Genomic DNA, 18369 nt, shown 5'->3' on the forward strand with positions numbered 1-18369 from the left:
AAGCTGCTTACACATGTAAATGAAATCACGTTTAAAATAAACTGCCTCTGACCCAAAATAAACTTGGCTCTTTATTTTTATCAGCGTTCATTATGAAGACCAGTATCATGTATACACAAAAATGACTTTCTCCACATTTCACTGTTTTATTCTCTAGGTTCTGCCCCACCCAAGAATTCAGTCAATGCATGTAAATTTTATTCCTCGATGTTTTACTTAGATTGTATGACTAAGTGTCAATAACAAATTGTAAACATAGGTCTAAAAACGACTTACAAATGAAAGAAGATAACCCAACAGGCCAAGAACATACTCTGCATGATGGAGGCATCTTACCCTTCCCCATCTTGACAACTGGAAGTGACCCCAAGCAGAGAGCCAGGAGTATTGCGCTTAGAAACACTGGTGGCCCAAGCAATCTCATTTCATTGGTTAGGTAGTGCTACAAAGTTAAAGGATACTTACATACTATGGCCCATAATTAGTAATGTATATAATATAATCTATCTGGAAGCTAAAAATATGGGAATCTTTTTGTTGTTGTTGCTGTTTTTTGTTGTTTTGGGGCCACACTCAAGGATCACTCCTGGTGGTGCAGTGTGAGGGACTGAACCAGGGTCAGCCATGAGCAAGAGTACCTGAACCCCAGTCGCTAATACAAGGAGTCTTAAAGTTTACAGCCTCCAGGTCTGGCATACCCAACATATGGTATCAGATAGACCGCCTAATACTTTAGATTCAAACTTTTTCAAAGATTAACAACACACAAATTCAGTTCCTAGAAACATTAGATTTTACACACACACACACACACGCAATTCCTATATAGCACCCCTAAATGCTACCAAGAGAATAGTTAGGTTTACATCTAGAACAGCTGATTTGCTTAGGACAAGGTTAAAGATTTAGAGACTACAAAGGCAGTTCCCCCCAAAAATCAGTACTTAACGATTCTTAACAATTTATATTTTAAAAGGAAAAGAAATTCAATTCAGAAATCATGATAAAGCTCCAGGTCCCCCCAAAAGAAGATACTCAAAATGCTACACTTAATGAAAAACAGACAATCATGAAAATATACACCTCCAAAACTATGTTTTCTTTAATGTTAATATAGCAGAGTCATGGCACACACATTACTTTGGGTTTATACATTTATACGCTTAATCTGTTACTAAAAATGTTTTAGTCAAACTCTTATCAGGAAAATGTGATATGAATATGAATACTGTCTTTGTGTGATTTTATGCCAAAAACCATTTAGATCATTTAGTGTAATGATAGTACTAACTTATCTTTTTTTTTATTTTCTCATTTAGCTAACAAATACCACTTCAAGATGCCTTAAAAAATAGTCATTCATCATTGTATGACTGAAACCCATTTATGAACAGTTTTGTAATGGTCTATCTCATGGATATCCAATTAAAAAAATTTTTTAAATAGTAATGTGGAGTTCATGCCCAGCTCAATCAGCTTAATCGATACTGAATAAATAGCAGTATTTCTATATTAAAAAATAATCATGATAATAAATGAAAACAATCATACATATTATTCTGGATTTTTAGTCATAAAATTTGCAAAATAAAATAAGCCTTCTACTCAAAAAACAAACATTTCACATCTAGGGAGGATACTTGCTACACTGCAAGCATATAAATCTCTTTCCCCGTGCAATTCCATTTCCAAGGTTGAAAGATCATTGCCTGGTCTAAATTATGAAAGTTTCTGTATTCAAAGAATGACTCTGCAAGTTTGTTAGGATAAATTCCTTTTATTACATAATATGTAGTAGTCATGCTCAATCAACAAGGTCAACAGAAACTTGTTATTCTGCTAATAACATACTGCATTTTCAGCATGGTATAACATCAAAATAATTCATTTTCTTTAGTCATATAATCTTGCAAACTAGAGAATAAATTAAGATACAAACACACAGAACTTTTTTTTAAAGCAGTTAAGACTAACAGAAGTTAAATTATATTTATTGATAAGCCAATAATAAGCCAAAGATTTTCCCTGACCCTAGTAACACCCAACTCAAAGCTCTTGGTCAGAAAAAGTGCGAGAGAGGGTACAGGAAAGCGACACCCCTGGCATCCCTAGTAGTCTATTCGAGGTGTTTTCATTAACTGCTAAACTTTTAGCTCATAGTAATAAGACTAGTCAAAATTTAAAACGTTCTGATCAAAATGGGTCTGCACGTGCCTTTCGAATCCCTGCTGGTCGTAGTCAGGAGGGAACTGCTCGCTACACATTGGGCACACCTTCCAGTGGCTCTCCACATGTTCTTCGAACTTGCTCTGATCATAGTTGGGAGGAAACATCAATTCACAGAGGGGACACTTCTTGTGAACATCGAAGCTTGAAAAACAGGAAAACAGAAACATCACATTCCGTCCAATAAATTTTAAAGAGCACTAATTTTCAGGATAGGTTACAGTTACCCTGAATTGATCTTTAAGATAAACAACTTTCCTTGAAAGTCTTCAGTTACTACAGAATCTCTGTTTATAAACGCTTGCTACTGAAATTTTGTAAGGCATTTATACAGTCTACAGAGTCTGAATTTAGTTTTGCATTTAGATTGACAAGACCTTTTCATTAAAACACTCAAAATAGAATCACTACATGAACTGAGGCGTCAGGACAAGAACTATTCAATTGTTAACCAACAGAAAGCACCTTCTGTGACACTACAAAGATAAACACAACTGTTCAGTGTCCAGAGTGTGTTCATTTGCACTGGTCCTCAAGGACTGTGTGTGGATATCAGAATCACCTGGAGAGTGATTTTAACACACTTGGTATGGGCCTCACCACACCAAGAACTCAAAAGGTCTGAGGTAGGAATGAGATGATTTGCATTTCCCACAAGGTTTTAGGAACTATAGAATACCACTGATCTGTAGCACCCAAATTCTAGAATGAAGTAAAAATTACCTGGAATCAAAGCAAAAGCCTGTTCCATGACCACGAAAATGCTGACTTGAAGGGTCAGGAGCAATGGGCACATTCTCATCCTCCTATGTAAATAAAGAATTTTGTAACTTCTGAGAAAAGTAAAGCAAAGGAAATCAAAGTGTCTTAATTCAGATACACATAAAGTCAGTAAGGTAATAGACTAATAATGATTACTTCTTACATGAAAACACGAATTCAGAAGGTTGCCTGCACCCTACATACCATAGCACCGTTATTCACAATAGCCAAAACCTGGAATCAACCTCAGCAAAAAACTATTAGGTATTTTGTTGGTTTTCTTTCTCCTAAGTAAAACTGTCACTGTCACTGTCATCCCATGCTCATCGATTTGTTCCAGCGGGCACCAGTAACGTCTCTCATTGAGAGACTTATTGTAACTGTTTTTGGCATATCCAATACGCACAGGTAGCTTGCCAGGCTCTGCCGTTCAGGCTCCAAACTCTCGGTAGCTTGCCAGGCTCTCCGAGAGGGGCCAAGGAATCGAACTCAGGTTGGCTGAGTGAAAGGCGAAAGCCCAACCGCTGTGCTATCGAAAGTAAAACATGTAGAAATATTCAACATCTGTCAGACAGCATAAGAACAACTTATGTTGAACAACTTAGTTCAAAATCATTCACTATGTCAGTGTTAGTGCAATATTCCTTTCAGTAACATTTAAAGTGCATTTAGGGCAGTTGCTGAGATCCAAAGGTGTGCCTTAAGAAATTGATGTGAAACATGAATTGAAGGCGAGGTGACTCATCCAATCTAATGTCAAGGCTTAAGAAGTCATCCAGAGGTCAGCAGCCACTCACATGCCATTAGTAACTGTTTAAGAATGAAATTAAACATGACCTTATCTTTCAAATTATATTACTATTTCCTATACTATATGGTTAAGATATGACTGAATTCCTTTTAAAAAGTAAAACTGAGGCATCAAGGGTACCTTCAAGTGAGAAATGAGAAACTGATAATCTCTAGCAGAGTCTATTTGGCACGGCCTCACATAGTCAAACTTTAGGGTTCAGTCCAGCTGTACCCTTCCCTCCCCACTCAGCTACGTGACTTGAAGCCAGCCAGGTAAGGTTTCCTCTATCCTAAAATAGTAACAGCTGATACCTGATAGGGTTGCTAAGAAGAACCAACGTGTTACTTCAGCTAAAGAACTAAGCATCAGCCAGCAAATAGCTAAAGAAATATTTGTTGCCCTGACCATCATAATAATTACGATGTTATAGTTATTGCTCTTGCAGCTTCAGAAGATTTTAGACCTGATACTTGACCACTGTTTCTGAAGGTGGATGACTGAAGTAAGCTGAAAGAGTCAGCAGCTTCAAGCCTGACTCAAAGACACTGGGTCCCTGTGACTGTTAATCACACTCAGGGCAGAGAACCAGAGAAAAATAATAGGTCAACTCAAATCTGCCTTCTGTTTTAAAATTACATACTAAGTACTTCCTTTCCGTGTGATTTTTGTTGTTGTAATGACAAGAATTCTTTTTTTAAAGACAAGGTCTGAATGTACATAAAAATTAGTTTGTCTAATGTGAAAAATCTCTGGTTGCAAAGTAACAATTACCCAAGTTGTGCCCATTAAGAGCCCTTCCATCTCATTATCAAATCTAAGCATGTCAGCAAATGAGCACAAGATTCTAACACTGCTTCTCATGGGTCTGCAGGAGGGCAAAGCACACAGATCAGAAAGAACATTCTGCTAATTAAACTGAAGCAGAAGACTATGAAGGAGAATGGTTTGCCACATGTAACATCCATGCCAAGAACGATCAGATTAAATATGCAAAATGTGAAGTAAAGGTGTGAAAAAGCAGTGAGATGATCCTCCAGACCTTAAATAGGTTACAAAAGTTCTGACGGTTTTCCTAATTATTCCCAGTAATAGACACAGAAGGCCAAAAGGCAGGAGGGAGAAATACATTTTTCTCCATTATGAGAGTTGAGCACTAGGGCTAAAATCATGCCTGTCTGAACACTGATCAGTTTCTGCAAAGGTTAATAGCAATTAAATGCAGCAAACTAGATTAAATGAGAAATAGGTCATGATACCGCTATACTTGCAAAGAGCACGATAAAGCATTTCCTTTCAATTCATCTTCATACACAGGAAACCCAAAAGAGAGCTACTCTGAGGGAAAGAACCTATTAAGGCAAAATCTCTTAAATAAAATAAAAATAATAATGATATGCTATACAAACTATGTAATTCAATAATCATCAGTATTACATTGATAAAAAAAAACTAACATGTCCAAAATATTATGGGAAAAAATGTGACATATACACTTTTCTCTTTTTTCCAGCTAAATAATGTACCTTTAAAAGTTAAAGTGGGATATAAGTACTAATATAAAAATGTGCACACTTCAAAATATTGTCACATTTTATTTCTTCACGACTAGTACACCTCGAATTTAAAGAACATAAGCTAGGGGCTGGAGCAATAGCACAGCGGGTAGGGCATTTGCCTTGCACGCAGCTGACCTGAGTTCAATTCCCAGCATCCTATGTGGTCCCCTGAGCACCACCAGGAGTAATTCCTGAGTGCAAAGCCAGGAGTAAATCCTGTGCATCACCGGGGTGTGACCCAAAAAAAGGGAAAAAAAAAAAAGAATACAAGCTAATTTAATAGGTGATAGTCAAATTTTATCTGTCAAAAGAGGTAGTACAGGGGCTGGAGCAATAGCACAGCGGGTAGGGTGATGGCCTTGCACGTGGCCGACCGGGGTTCAATTCCCAGCATCCCATATGGTCCCCTGAGCACTGCCAGGAGTAACTCCTAAGTGCAAAGCCAGGAGGTAACCTTTGTGCATTGCCAGGTGTGACCCAAAAAGCAAAAAAAAAAAAAAAAAAGAGGTAGTACACTGGATAAGGCGCTTGCCTTCACCACACAGTCCTCTGAGCCCCGCCAGGTGTGATTCCTGAGCAGAGCCAGGAGTAGGCCAGAGCACAGCCACATGCTGTATCAGCCCTCTTCTCAAGTATATATACATATTATTTTCCCCAAAAAACTAAGAGGTCATGTTTATATATAACCACATCCTATCTTTTCACCACATAATTCTCTACACAAGACAAAAAAAATTTTTTAAATCAGGCTCAAAAATAGAAAAAGTATAATTTACTTTGCTATCTTCAGGGTCTTCTAAACCGTCGGGTCGACTAAGGTTCCGAGCAGGCTGACTACAGACAACATTGTCTTCCAGGCCCCAGGAGGGGACTCTCACAGGTGGTCTCTGGATTTCATCCGGGTAGAAAGCCCCATCTGCTCCATCTGCAATAAACATTTTCAAGTAGGGTGAATGAAACCCGCTACCAGAGTAGCTCTTTCTATAGCAGGAATGGACAAACACAAAGAACCATTTTAATGTAAGTGGCTTTTTAAACAAAAACAGTATGAAATAAGCAAACATAATCATTAATGATACTTATTTCCCAATAAAGCCAGGTGGTACTGAACATTGAAATTGCTTTTTATAATGTTTCTCTTAGAGTTGATTGTACCAGTAATTCCCTAGTCCAGGGAGGAGTACTTTTTAAAAAGGCAATACTTTAGTGACCTCTTATTTCCACTGCTGCGTAAGGATTCCCATACTGCAGAACAGGCTGTGTAGTCGGGATGGCAGGAACGTGACCATTCTGCTCTGAGCATGCGCTGAGAAACTGTGAGATCCTCTGTGGACTCTGGGAATTCTGACCCTCCATCTTCCTTTCTGCTCGATTTTCTAGACTTTGTCTAATAAGTTCCTAAATTGACAAAAATACAGCAAGAAAAAAAAAATCACATTACCTTATATAACAAAGGCAGCAATTAAATTATTGGGGCCAAAGGGATAGTACAGCAGGTAGGGCACTAGCCTTGCTGGAGGTCAACTCTAGTTTGGTCCTAGGTAAGGTCCGCAGACCAGTACACACACAAATACATATATGACACATATTTATACATACATATCACTGTCACCCTCATCCCATTGCTCATCGATTTGCTCAAGCAGGCACCAGTAACATCTCCATTGTGAGACTTGTTACTGTTTTTGGCATATCAAATACACCACAGGCAGCTTGCCAGGCTCTGCCACATGGGCAGGATACTCTCGGTAGCTTGCTAGACTCTCCGAGAGAGGCAAAAGAATCGAACCCGGTCGGCCGCATGTGAATTTCCCTGTTATGTTTATACATTTATACAATGATACAACTGGTAAGACTATTCAAGTTCTTGAATATTCAAGTTCTTGAAATTCCCTTTACACATATAAGAAAATCAGAAACCAAGATGGGGCCAATATATTTCCAAGTTTTATGTGTCAGGAAAATGTCCTTTTTATTTTTTAGCATCACACCCAGTGTTGTTCAGGACTTGCTCTCAGCTCTGTGCTTGCAGTGCTCACTGCTTGCAGTGCTCAGGGAACCATACAGAATGCCGAGGATCAAAACTCAGGTCAGCCACGAACAAGGCCAGCAGCCTGCCCTCTGTACTACACTCTGGTCCCTGAGCTACCTGAGAACAAAACTTCTGACAACTAGTATACTAATGAAAGCTGAAAGACTGAAAACAATTTAATCCAGTTCATTTCCCAACATAATTTTTAAATATTTTTAATTAACAACACTATTTTATATAGTGTAAACTGAAAAACTAGAAAAAAAAATCACCTTGATAGCAAATACACAGGAAAGCCACAGACTTCATCTTGTAAAAATCACTGCAAAAATCCTTAACTTTAGCAAATAAGTCACAATATTTCAAAACAATAAAAAAGAAATCATCTGGGGCCGGAGCGATAGCACAGCTTTGCTATTGCACTCGGCCGACCTGGGTTCGATCCCCGGCATCCCATATGGTCCCCGAAGCACTGCCAGGAGCAATTCCTGAGTGCAAAGCCAGGAGTAACCCCTGAGCATCGCTGGGTGTGACCCAAAAAGCAAAAAAAAAAAAAAAAAAAAGAAATCATCATGACTACATGGGTTTTAACATGAAAAATAAATATGGCTTAAATCCCAAATGTAATTCTCCATGTTCATAGACTAAAAAAAAAAAAAAAGACCCAAACATTTAAATATACAGCAGAAATGTTTTATTTAATAGTCTCTTGTGGTGTTTAAAAACTCAGCAAACTGGAAAAGCAGTTTCTTTAATCTGATGAACTATATCTACAAAAACTTACAAAGAACCTTAATGATAAAAATCTTGAGTGATTCTGCCTAAGATTGATAATAAGGCAATATGCAAAAGTTAACTTTAAACAGCTAAACTTAAAACTATTAATGTAATGAAAGAAACGAAGATCTAGCCTTGCTCTAGGTAAAAAAAAAAAAAATTTAAGATGGGACCCAAATAACAGGAATCACTAAGAGAAATATTAATAAAATGGATCATTTCAAAATTATTCACAGTACCAAAAGACCAAAAATAATCCAAATATACACTAAAAATAAAAGGATTACTGTATTTTAGCTAGTATAATAGGTAAGTCCTGTGTAGTTACACTGATATAAAATGCTAGAAAAAATGAAGTGACAGTACAGTGACAGTAGCTGTGCTAGTTTCTAGTATAGCGGAACTGATGGTTAAGTACAAATATCCATGAGGAAACTACAAAAATGGAAGCAATCTGCCTTTCTGCTGCTCCACGAGCTCAACCCCGGAAGCAACTGAACTACTTTGGACACGAGCAGCTCCCCAAAAATGCTCCAGACTGTGATCAGAGCCACTGGCCCATGCGCCGCCAGCAGGGCAGGGTTTTTTCTCTCTCAACTCTTCCTTATTGAGCGCAGCGAGGAGATAGCCAGTTTTTAGAACACAGAATGCAGGTAACCGCGGGCCGCCTGGGAGATCCCAGGGGCCAGGATTGCCAGACCTGCCCTTTGCCGATATTTAAGCATAGCGCCACTCAGGTACGGTCCTTTCTGCTGCTCCACGAGCTCGACCCCGGAAACAACTGAACTACGTTGGACACGAGCAGCTCCCCCAAAATGCCTCCAAACTGTGATCGGAGCCACTGGCCCATGCACCGCCAGCAGGGCAGGGTTTTTCTCTCCAGGCTTCTCCATCATATGAGCACCACAAAAGGGAAGTAAAAGCTTGCAGTGATGCAATTACTGACAGAATTTTCCCTGGACTTTATACAGAAATCCAAAACCTAATATCTCTCAATTGTCAGCAATGTGAAATGGTTCCTTTTTAGCAGGTCTGACTGTGGGGGGAAACTCCAAACAATAATACTGAGTTTTTTGTTGAAATATTGAAGGTAATAAAAGTAGCAGCCATTTCTCTAGACTGTGAACTAAGCCATAGCCCCACGCCGCCCGAGGAGAGGATATATCCTCCTTTCTCGGTTCTTTTCCCTTTCCTGGGAGAAAAGCGGAGTGGCGTCCACCATATTATGAGGTATATTAAGCAGGCACGAACTTAGAGGTGCGGGAATGGGAGGGGGAAAAAAATTATGTATTTGGAACAGCGGGACGCTTGGGCAGTCTCAGGCCAATACCAGCACATGCTCCACCGAGATTCAACCCAAGTGGCCACACTTTTGTGCGGCCGAGTTGCTGCTGATCAACCAGAATCCGGAGGCCAACTAGACTACTTTTGGTTCCAGAAACTGCTTGCAGCCATGTCTCTAGACTGTGAACTAAGCCATAGCACCACGCCAGCCAAGGACAGTAAATATCCTTTTTTCTCATCGGGTGGCGTGGAGTCAGCCTTAATGTGAGAATTTTTTATTAAGCAGGCATGAACTTGGTGGCACGGGAAGGAGGGGAAAAAAAATTCTATGTACTTGAAACAGTGGGACTTCATATCTCTCCAGTCTCAGCAATGGAAAACTAATTATCAAATGCTTCATTGGCAGCAGGGCTGTCTTTCTTGGGGGAAAACTCCAACAATAGTGAATTTTGTATATGGAATGTAATCAAGGTAAAGAGAAAATGAAGTGAAATTTATCAATTAAGCAGGCGGGGATGGGGGATGGGGGGCAGGAGTTGGGAGGTATACTGGGGTCTTTGGTGGTAGAATATGGGCACGGGTGAAGGGATGGGTGTTTGAGTACTGTATAACTGAGACATAAGCCTGAGAAGTTTGTAACTTTCCACATGGTGATTCAATAAAATAAATAAAATAAATGTTTGCTTTGAGCACAGTAAAAAAAAAAGGAAGCAGTCTATATTTTGCATGTAATGGCAGAAGAGAACTATAGATATTTGCCAAAATTATTACATTACACTTAAAATGGACAAATTTTATTACATAACAGTACTTCAATAGAGCTATTTTAAAAAAAAAAAAGTCCATCAGGGGTCAGAGAAAGTACAGCTAGGTAAGGTGCCTTGCCTTCACACCACTGTCCCCAGCACTTCATGTGGTCCTCCCAGCCACGAGGGATCTCTGAGCACAGAGCCAGGATTAAGCCCAGACCCCAGTTGGATGAAAGACAACAGAAATACTATGAAAATATTAAGGGCATACAGGTAAATTTTTTCACCTGAATTAAAATTCAATCAGTTTTCTTGCTATCCCTAAGAAGGAGAGACGAAATTCTGTTAGTAAGCTTCACCTATATAAATGACCTTAAAGTGGAATGACTCTAGAACAAAATAAGTCATTATTATTGAGAGCAAAACTGATACATATAACAAAGTATCAGTTTTGCTCTCAATAATAATGTCTATTTTAAATAAAGTCTATTTAGCTTTGAGAAGAATTGACAGAAGACATTTGAAAATTACAGTTAGGACAGAATTACATGTTGGACTTCAACGAATGGTGAGCCAAGTGTGCAAATACAAAGAGGACTGCTGCTACAAAGATAAGCTAAAGGTCAGATGTGCCACGGCACAAATGCAGTGTGTCACAAAGTGTTATGACACTGCCCAAAGAGTTCTTGAACAAATATGACATGACAAAACAGTACTCAGTAGTATCACTCTAGCGATGTGATATCTGGCCTAACTGAAACGAGAATCAAATAAGTAGGGGGCACAATATGACAAGATGAACTGAAACCAAACTGGACTAGATTTAACCAAAAGATTCTGTGCTAATATTCCCAAAGAACTTATTTTCTCCAAGTGTTAGAGGACTATGGATTTTCCTACATCTCCTACCATGATTAAAAAACCCCAGTTATACGACTATAGTGAACCAGAATAAAGATTTCTATGTTTATGCAAAGTAAGTTCTTCTGTAAATAAATTTACAAAGTTTTACTAAACTAATATTTAATATTTTATCTATCTCAAAGATGCAATGAATTTATATACACATATTTTTCAAAAACACACTTTCATTCTCAGATGGAAAGCAGAACATCTAGAAATATGAAATGATTCAGAAAAACCTTTAGCCAGGTATCTAATGTCAAAAAACATTTGTGATAGTTTTCAATTTTTTATTTCTTTCTGCTCTGGTAGTAAAGAAGGATTCCTGATAATCTTCTAACATCATTTACTATTTTGCATTTGCTTTATTACTTTATTCTATCTTTTCCAATTTCGAGCATTGGGTAGAAATTTCTATCACAGCATAGAACACCTGAAATTGTATGGATATGAAATAACAATTCCACATAGTGGTTATGGAAATGCATGGGGGAAAAAAATCAACTTTAAGCTCTTAGATTTCTTTAAAAACTCAAATTAGTACTGTTCTTAATCCCAAAATAGGATAAATTTCTTCATACTAGTAAAAACCCACACATAAAATAGAAAATGTTCCTTTAAAGCTGTATTACCAGGGGCATAAGGAAAAAAAATTAAAGACACTGTTCAATAGTGTCTTTCTAGAGAGATCTTCCAAATGGGATGTTAGACCATTTATTTTTCTTTCTTTCTCTGTCAAGTGACACCGAGTAAAGAAGTAACTGTTCTTAAAAATAACTACTCTCAGGGTCAAAGTGATAATACAGTAGGTAGGGTGTCTGCCTTGCATGTAGCCGACCCGGGTTCGATTTCTGGCACCCCATATAGTCCCCTGTGCAATGCCCAAAGTAATTCCTAAATACAGAGCTAGGAGTAACCCCGGAGCACCGCTGGGTATGACCCAAAAAGCCAGTCAAAAATAATAATCTTCTGGGCCAGGGATGTGGCTCAGTGGTAGAATACATGCTTTTGCATACGTGAGGCCCTCATTTGGCAATGCAAAAAAAAAAAATTATGTGTATTATTACATACACACAAACACTCCTCTTTGCCTGCTTCTTTTTAGAATTCCGTGAAAACTCCTTTTATGCCTTCAAACTATTATCGCCATGTAGCACAGTAGCACTATAGTCTCGCTGTTTATCAGTTTGCTTGAGCAGGCACCAGTAACGTCTCCATTGTGAGACTTGTTGTTACTGTTTTGGGCATATTGAGTATGCCACAGGGAGCTTGCCAGGCTCTGCCATGAGGGCAGAATACTCTCGGTAGCTTGCCGGGCTCTCCAAGAGGGACGGAGGAATCAAACTTGGGTCGGCCGTGTGAAAGGCAAGCACCCTACCCGCTATGCTATCACTCCAGTCCATTATCCTCATATCCCCATAGGAAATAAATCACAATTATTAACTCTTAATTTGGACATTTTTCCAATTCCAAGTCTGTCACAGGTTGACCCCCGAGCATAATCAAAATGAACACCACAACAAAGTAAGATTCCTTAATATTTATGCCATTTTAAAGTTAAACTGTAAGTACAATCAGCTGTGACAAATATAAATTTTTTAGAACATCCTGATCTCTAGTTATAAATGATGCAAATGAACTATTACTATTAGTTGGAAATAGATCTTTGCAGTTATTAACTGAGAAGACTGCTAAATTTTCCGCTAACATTCATACAAACATCATGTACCACTTGGTCTTACCTGTCGCATAAATACACTGGCAAAAATGCTTAAAGACTGTGTCATTCTGCAGTATTTCATTTTGGATAACAGGTAAACATGACTTGGTGATAAACATTAAAATTATATCAAATAATTATACTTCCTCTTTTCTTCAATATCCAGAGCCCTAGATTATTATATTCATAGGACTGAAGCGATAGCACAGTGGATAGTGCATTTGCCTTGCACGCGGCCAACCCAGGTTCAACTGGCCCATCCCTCTCGAAGAGGCTGGTAAGCTACCAAGAGTATCCCGCCCGCACGGCAGAACCTGGCAAGCTACCTGTGGTGTATCTGACAGGCCAAAAACAGTAACAAGTCTCACAATGGAGACGCTACCGGTGCCCACTAAACAAATTGATGAACAACGGGACAACAGTGCTACGACAGTGCAGTGCTACAGTTATGTGTAGCATTGGGGGCCATTTAGCGGTATTCAGAGCTAATTTCAGCTCAATACTCTGAAGATGCTCCAGGTGGTGTTCCAAAGACTCATGTGTGCCAGAAATCAAATCCTAGGCTCCCGTGTGCAGAGAATGCACTCCAGCCCTCAGAGCCATCTCAGTATTTTTAAAAAGAGAATAATGAAATGATCACTTTTCAGCTTAATGCTCGGCATAATGAAAAGGTTATAATTTAAGAGCCATCAATGCAAGCTACAATGGCTATATGTCCATGTCTTCCCTTAATGAATCAAACATGAACATAAAAATACTTAGCTTGATACCATTTTTATTAAAAGACACAAGCATTACACAAAATTTCCACACTACCACAGTACACTTCAGGGCCAAAGAGACAGTAGGGCAGGTAAGGCACTTACCTTGCACGTGCTGAACCAAGGCCACTCCCCATCTCCACATAAACTCACCTAAGCACTGCCAGGAGTAAGTCCTCAGCACCACCAAGAGTGGCCAAAGAGGGGAGGGTGGAAAATACACATTTCACTGATAAAAATAAGGCAGCACATTTTCAAAGGTACCAAAGTATGATGCCTCAAGTTACATGAGTACTACACTTACTCTGTAATTTTCTTGTACTTCAGCTAGTTCCAACTTTATATTTTCAGCAATTTTCACTTGTTCTTTCCATTTCAGCTCCATTTTTGCAAGTTCATCAGCATATTTATTGCATTTTGTTTTCTCATCCTGAATCAAATAGATTAAATTACCAGAAGATTTTAAATTCATATACCCACTGAGTGTTTACTACAGTTTTGTTGTAACAGTGTAAAAATTAAAATAAATGAAACCAACAGAAGTTTGCATTTTTTATATACAAAATGGGATAGTATATATTTATATTAAAGAACAAATTAGAACTACATGTTGTCAAGAAAAAATGTTGATATACATGAACTGAAAGCAGTGAGTCGCAAAATATAGTACAATAATCCCATTTGTTTTAAGTTTTTTATATATATACACTGTCTAGTATATGTATATAAAAATTTAAACCAAAATATTAATTCTTATTTCTGAGATCAGGATAAGAATATTTTTTTAACCACCTTCATTTCTCTTTTTTTTAAATGACAGGATTTTATTTTTGCATAGGGAGACAATAAACACCATATTATAATGATACTATTTCCAGATACTGATAAAAGTTGCTAAGATAAAACTTTGAGATTTTTTTTTTCTTTTTGGGTCACACCTGGCGATGCACAGGGATTTTCCTGGCTCTGCACTCAGGAACCACTCCTGGCGGTGCTCAGGGGACCACATGGGATGCTGGGAATCGAACCCAAGTCAGCTGTGTGCAAGGCAAAAGCCCCACCCGCTGTGCTATCACTCCAGCCCCAAAACTTTTAAGATTTCTTGATCAGACAATCTCTAGGCCATAATCACTGTTCTATAACACAAAACACTAAAAACAAGATACAAATATATACCAATTTCATTTTAAATTGAAACATTTCAACAATACTAAATGAACTCAAAAATACTTAACAAATCTCACATCAAACACAAAAATAAATATGGAATGGTTACTAGACCTACATGTGAAACAGAAGTCTATAAAGCTTCTAGAAAACAAGATACGAGAAAATATGTAGCACTGTCTTCCCGATGTTCATCGATTTGCTCAAGTAGGCACCAGTAACGTCTTCATTGTGAGACTTGGTTTTTTTTTATTAGACAAATGAGTTAAGCCATTAACATTTGATAAATCTTTTACTTACAAAAGAACTAGCTCACCTGCAACAGTTGTTTACATCTATTGTACTTTTCTGTTTTATCAGCAATTTCTTTGGTCATTTCACAGACTTGCCCCTTTGCTGCCATGTCAAAATCTGTCTCAGCTGTAAGAATGAAAGAGTATGACAAATTACTTTGCCCTTATCTTGTGTTCCTGATCAGAAAACGTGAGGGCCAGATACTGTTAAATATAATAAATGAGAAAGATCTACTTGAAAGCATCTACTCACAACTAAGGGTACAACTCAGTTGCAGAGTCTACGTTTCTTATAAGTACCAAGTTTAGTACTGGTACTGGTACTAAAACTACAACTAAATTGGGCACCACAAAAAGCATTTTAAAACATCTATTACTAGGCTAAACAAACAAAACAAGGTAATTTATACTGTGAGATTTTTAAAAATTATCTGTCTAGCCAGAACAAAACTAACATCCAATAATGAAAGGATCATGACTTTGATTTTACTTTTCTAAATTGTAAAGCAACTTAAACACTGTTTTCTGTATCTAACTAGACAGGATAAGAAAGTCTTCTCTGAGCGATCACCAACTACATTGTAGTCGAAGGCCATGTGGGGGAAGGGAGTTGCGGGCTGAATGAGGGCTAGAGACTGAGCACAGCGGCCACTCAACACCTTTATTGCAAACCACAACAGCTAATTAGAGAGAGAAAACAGAAGGGAATGCCTTGCCACAGTGGCAGGGTGGGGTGGGGGGGAGATGGGATTGGGGAGGGTGGGAGGGACACTGGGTTTACGGGTGGTGGAGAATGGGCACTGGTGAAGGGATGGGTTCCCAAACTTTGTATGAGGGAAGTATAAGCACAAAAGTGTATAAATCTGTAACTGTACCCTCACGGTGATTCTCTAATTAAAAATAAATAAATTTAAAAAAAAAAAAAGAAAGAAAGTCTTCTCTGAGGAAACATTTTAAACAATTTTTAGTCTTTCATTATTGTTCACTTATTTTATTAAATACTCAACACTATCCTATGAAAGACACACAAATGAAAAAAGCAATATCCTACTGTGTAACAGGTGAAATATTTTAACAATATATGAAAATCTTACAATAGATTTTTAAAACATCTAAAACTTCAATCACCCTAAAACACTAAACACTATTCAAGGCAGGTCCTTGGGGAGATTTTAAAAGGTCAGGGACATTGTAGATCAGTGGCCATGCACGTGTCATGCATGTGTGAGGCCTGGGTTTTATCTCTGGCACAAGAAAAACCAACCAACAAAAACCCAGAAGATTTTTACCTGCAGAAGGTGGTGACTTTACATCTACAGTGGAGGGAGCAGTAGCTGGGTCTGTGTTTATTGAGGCATCATGCACTCTCTGTTGGTTCCCAGTTTTCTTTGTGAAGGCATTATTGTTATTGGCCTATTTGAACAATAGTTAAATAAATCACTGAATGAGGTACATTCCCCTTTGTCAGTAATTATATAACAAATTTTCTACACAAAGCCATAGTAATGTTCAAACCCAAACCCATACATGTAGGTCATATTTTAAGTAGTCTTTTTTTCTCACTAATAGTTCTTAAGATCTAAAAGATTCCAAACTGCAGAGCCAATAGGAAACCCTGAGCATCATCTAATTATGGTCCAACAACCAAAAAATAAAACAAATTTTAAAAAAGAAAACAAACATTTTAATTCTGCCTATGGACTCTCAAATGTAATGCAAGTAGTAACATTTTTTGAAACTCTCCCTAATCCAATAAATATGAACAGGATAGAAGAAGGCACAGGTGACAAACGAAAAACCATTGTAGACCATGGAAATGACCAATGGTAAATCTAATGGAAACAAGGATAGCGCTCACCAGAAGGAATTCACTAACACACACTGAGCTTTTAATATCAACATAAAAATTTTTAGAAAAATGGACATGATTTGTCGCCCCTTACAGCCTTCCTTGCTGACTCTCTCTATACAGCTGTTAGAAAAAAATGAAGTCACAAAATTCCCTTATAAATGGATGGACATGGAGAGTATCATGCTGAGTGAAATAAATCAGGAGGACAGACATAGAATGATTACACTCATTCGTGGGACATAAAAAAACACAGTATGAGACTAACACGCAAGGACAATAGGAACAAGGACCAGGACAAGTGGTCCATGATTGGAAGCCTGCCTCAAGGGTTAGGGAAGAGGGCAGCGGGGATAGCTGGGGTCATTATGACAATGATGGTTGGAACGGATCGCTCTGGATGGAAGATGTGTGCTGAAAGTGGGTAAAAGACCAACATGACAGCCTCTCAATATCAATATCTGTACTGCAAACAATAATGCCCAAAAGGAGAAAGAGTAAAGGAGAAAAGAGAGGAAGAGAGAGAGAGAAGAGAGAGAGAGAGAGAGAAGGAGGTGAGGGGGCAGGAGGGGAGAGGGGGGGAGGGAGCAGGAGTGAGAGAGACAGAGAGAGAGAGAGAGAGAAGTGCCTGCCATAGAGGCTGAGGGGTGGGCAGCAGGAGGGATACGGGAGATATTGGTGAGAAATGTAAACTGGTGAGGGATAGGTATTGGAACATTATATGACTAAAACCGGATCACAAAAGCTTTAGTTTTTGGGGGGATTTTTGTTGTTGTTGTTGTTCTTTTGGGTCACACCCAGTGATGCACAGTGGTTACTCCTTGCTCTGCACTCAGGAATTAAGCCTAGTGGTGCTCAGAGACCATATAGGATGCTGGGAATCAAACCCGGATCAACCTCGTGCAAGGCAAACGCCCTACCCGCTGTGCTATCACTCCAGTCCCAGGTCACGAAAGCTTTGTAACTGTATCTCACAGTAATTTAATTTTTTAATTGAATTCAAATTTTGAATTTGAATTTTAAAATTTCAAAACTGAATTCAATTTTTAACTCAAATTTTAAATTCAATTTAATTTTAATGTATTTTTAAAAATAAATTATAAAGAATTTCAGATTAAAAAATAATTAGACCATTTAATTTGCAAACAAAAATACTGATAAAGGAAATATATACAAATTCAGTGAAACTTACTGATTGGTCTGAAAGTTTATTTATTTGTTTCTGAAGCCTCTGACATTCCTTGAATTTTTCTTTATAATGATCTGCGGCCATCTGAAGACGAAGTTTCAGGTCTTCAACCTCTCTTCTCAGCTCATGTTCTAGTGTATCATTCTTTTCCTGAAAAAGAGAAATAAACGCTTCCTCAAAAAAAAAAAAGATAAATACCCCTTATAACAGAATGTAGTAAAATGAAATTTTTTTTTATTTCTTTCTTCCTAGCTTTAAATTTTTGAGTTCTGGTAGTTATTAGCTCACCTAACAAACCCTATCTTAGG

General features: G+C 38.1%; 1 protein-coding gene across 2 annotated transcripts in view; it reads right to left on the reverse strand.

Annotated features, from left to right (window-relative positions):
• Positions 1-52: 52 nt before the first annotated feature.
• The window catches only part of TAX1BP1 (Tax1 binding protein 1), a 54797-nt gene continuing 36480 nt past the window's right edge, over positions 53-18369 (reverse strand). For both annotated transcript variants that reach the window (XM_004604054.2, XM_055125789.1), the window contains exons 10-17: positions 18065-18211; positions 16313-16436; positions 15047-15150; positions 13868-13993; positions 6549-6735; positions 6114-6262; positions 2950-3032; positions 53-2370 (exon numbers count right to left, since the gene is read on the reverse strand). In XM_004604054.2, the coding sequence (XP_004604111.2) occupies positions 2169-2370; positions 2950-3032; positions 6114-6262; positions 6549-6735; positions 13868-13993; positions 15047-15150; positions 16313-16436; positions 18065-18211 (1122 nt within the window). In that variant the 3' untranslated portion in view covers positions 53-2168. The remainder of the gene's footprint in view (positions 2371-2949; positions 3033-6113; positions 6263-6548; positions 6736-13867; positions 13994-15046; positions 15151-16312; positions 16437-18064; positions 18212-18369) is intronic.

Source organism: Sorex araneus, chromosome 1 (genome assembly GCF_027595985.1).
Source record: "Sorex araneus isolate mSorAra2 chromosome 1, mSorAra2.pri, whole genome shotgun sequence".
NCBI classification, from domain to species: Eukaryota; Metazoa; Chordata; class Mammalia; order Eulipotyphla; family Soricidae; genus Sorex; species Sorex araneus.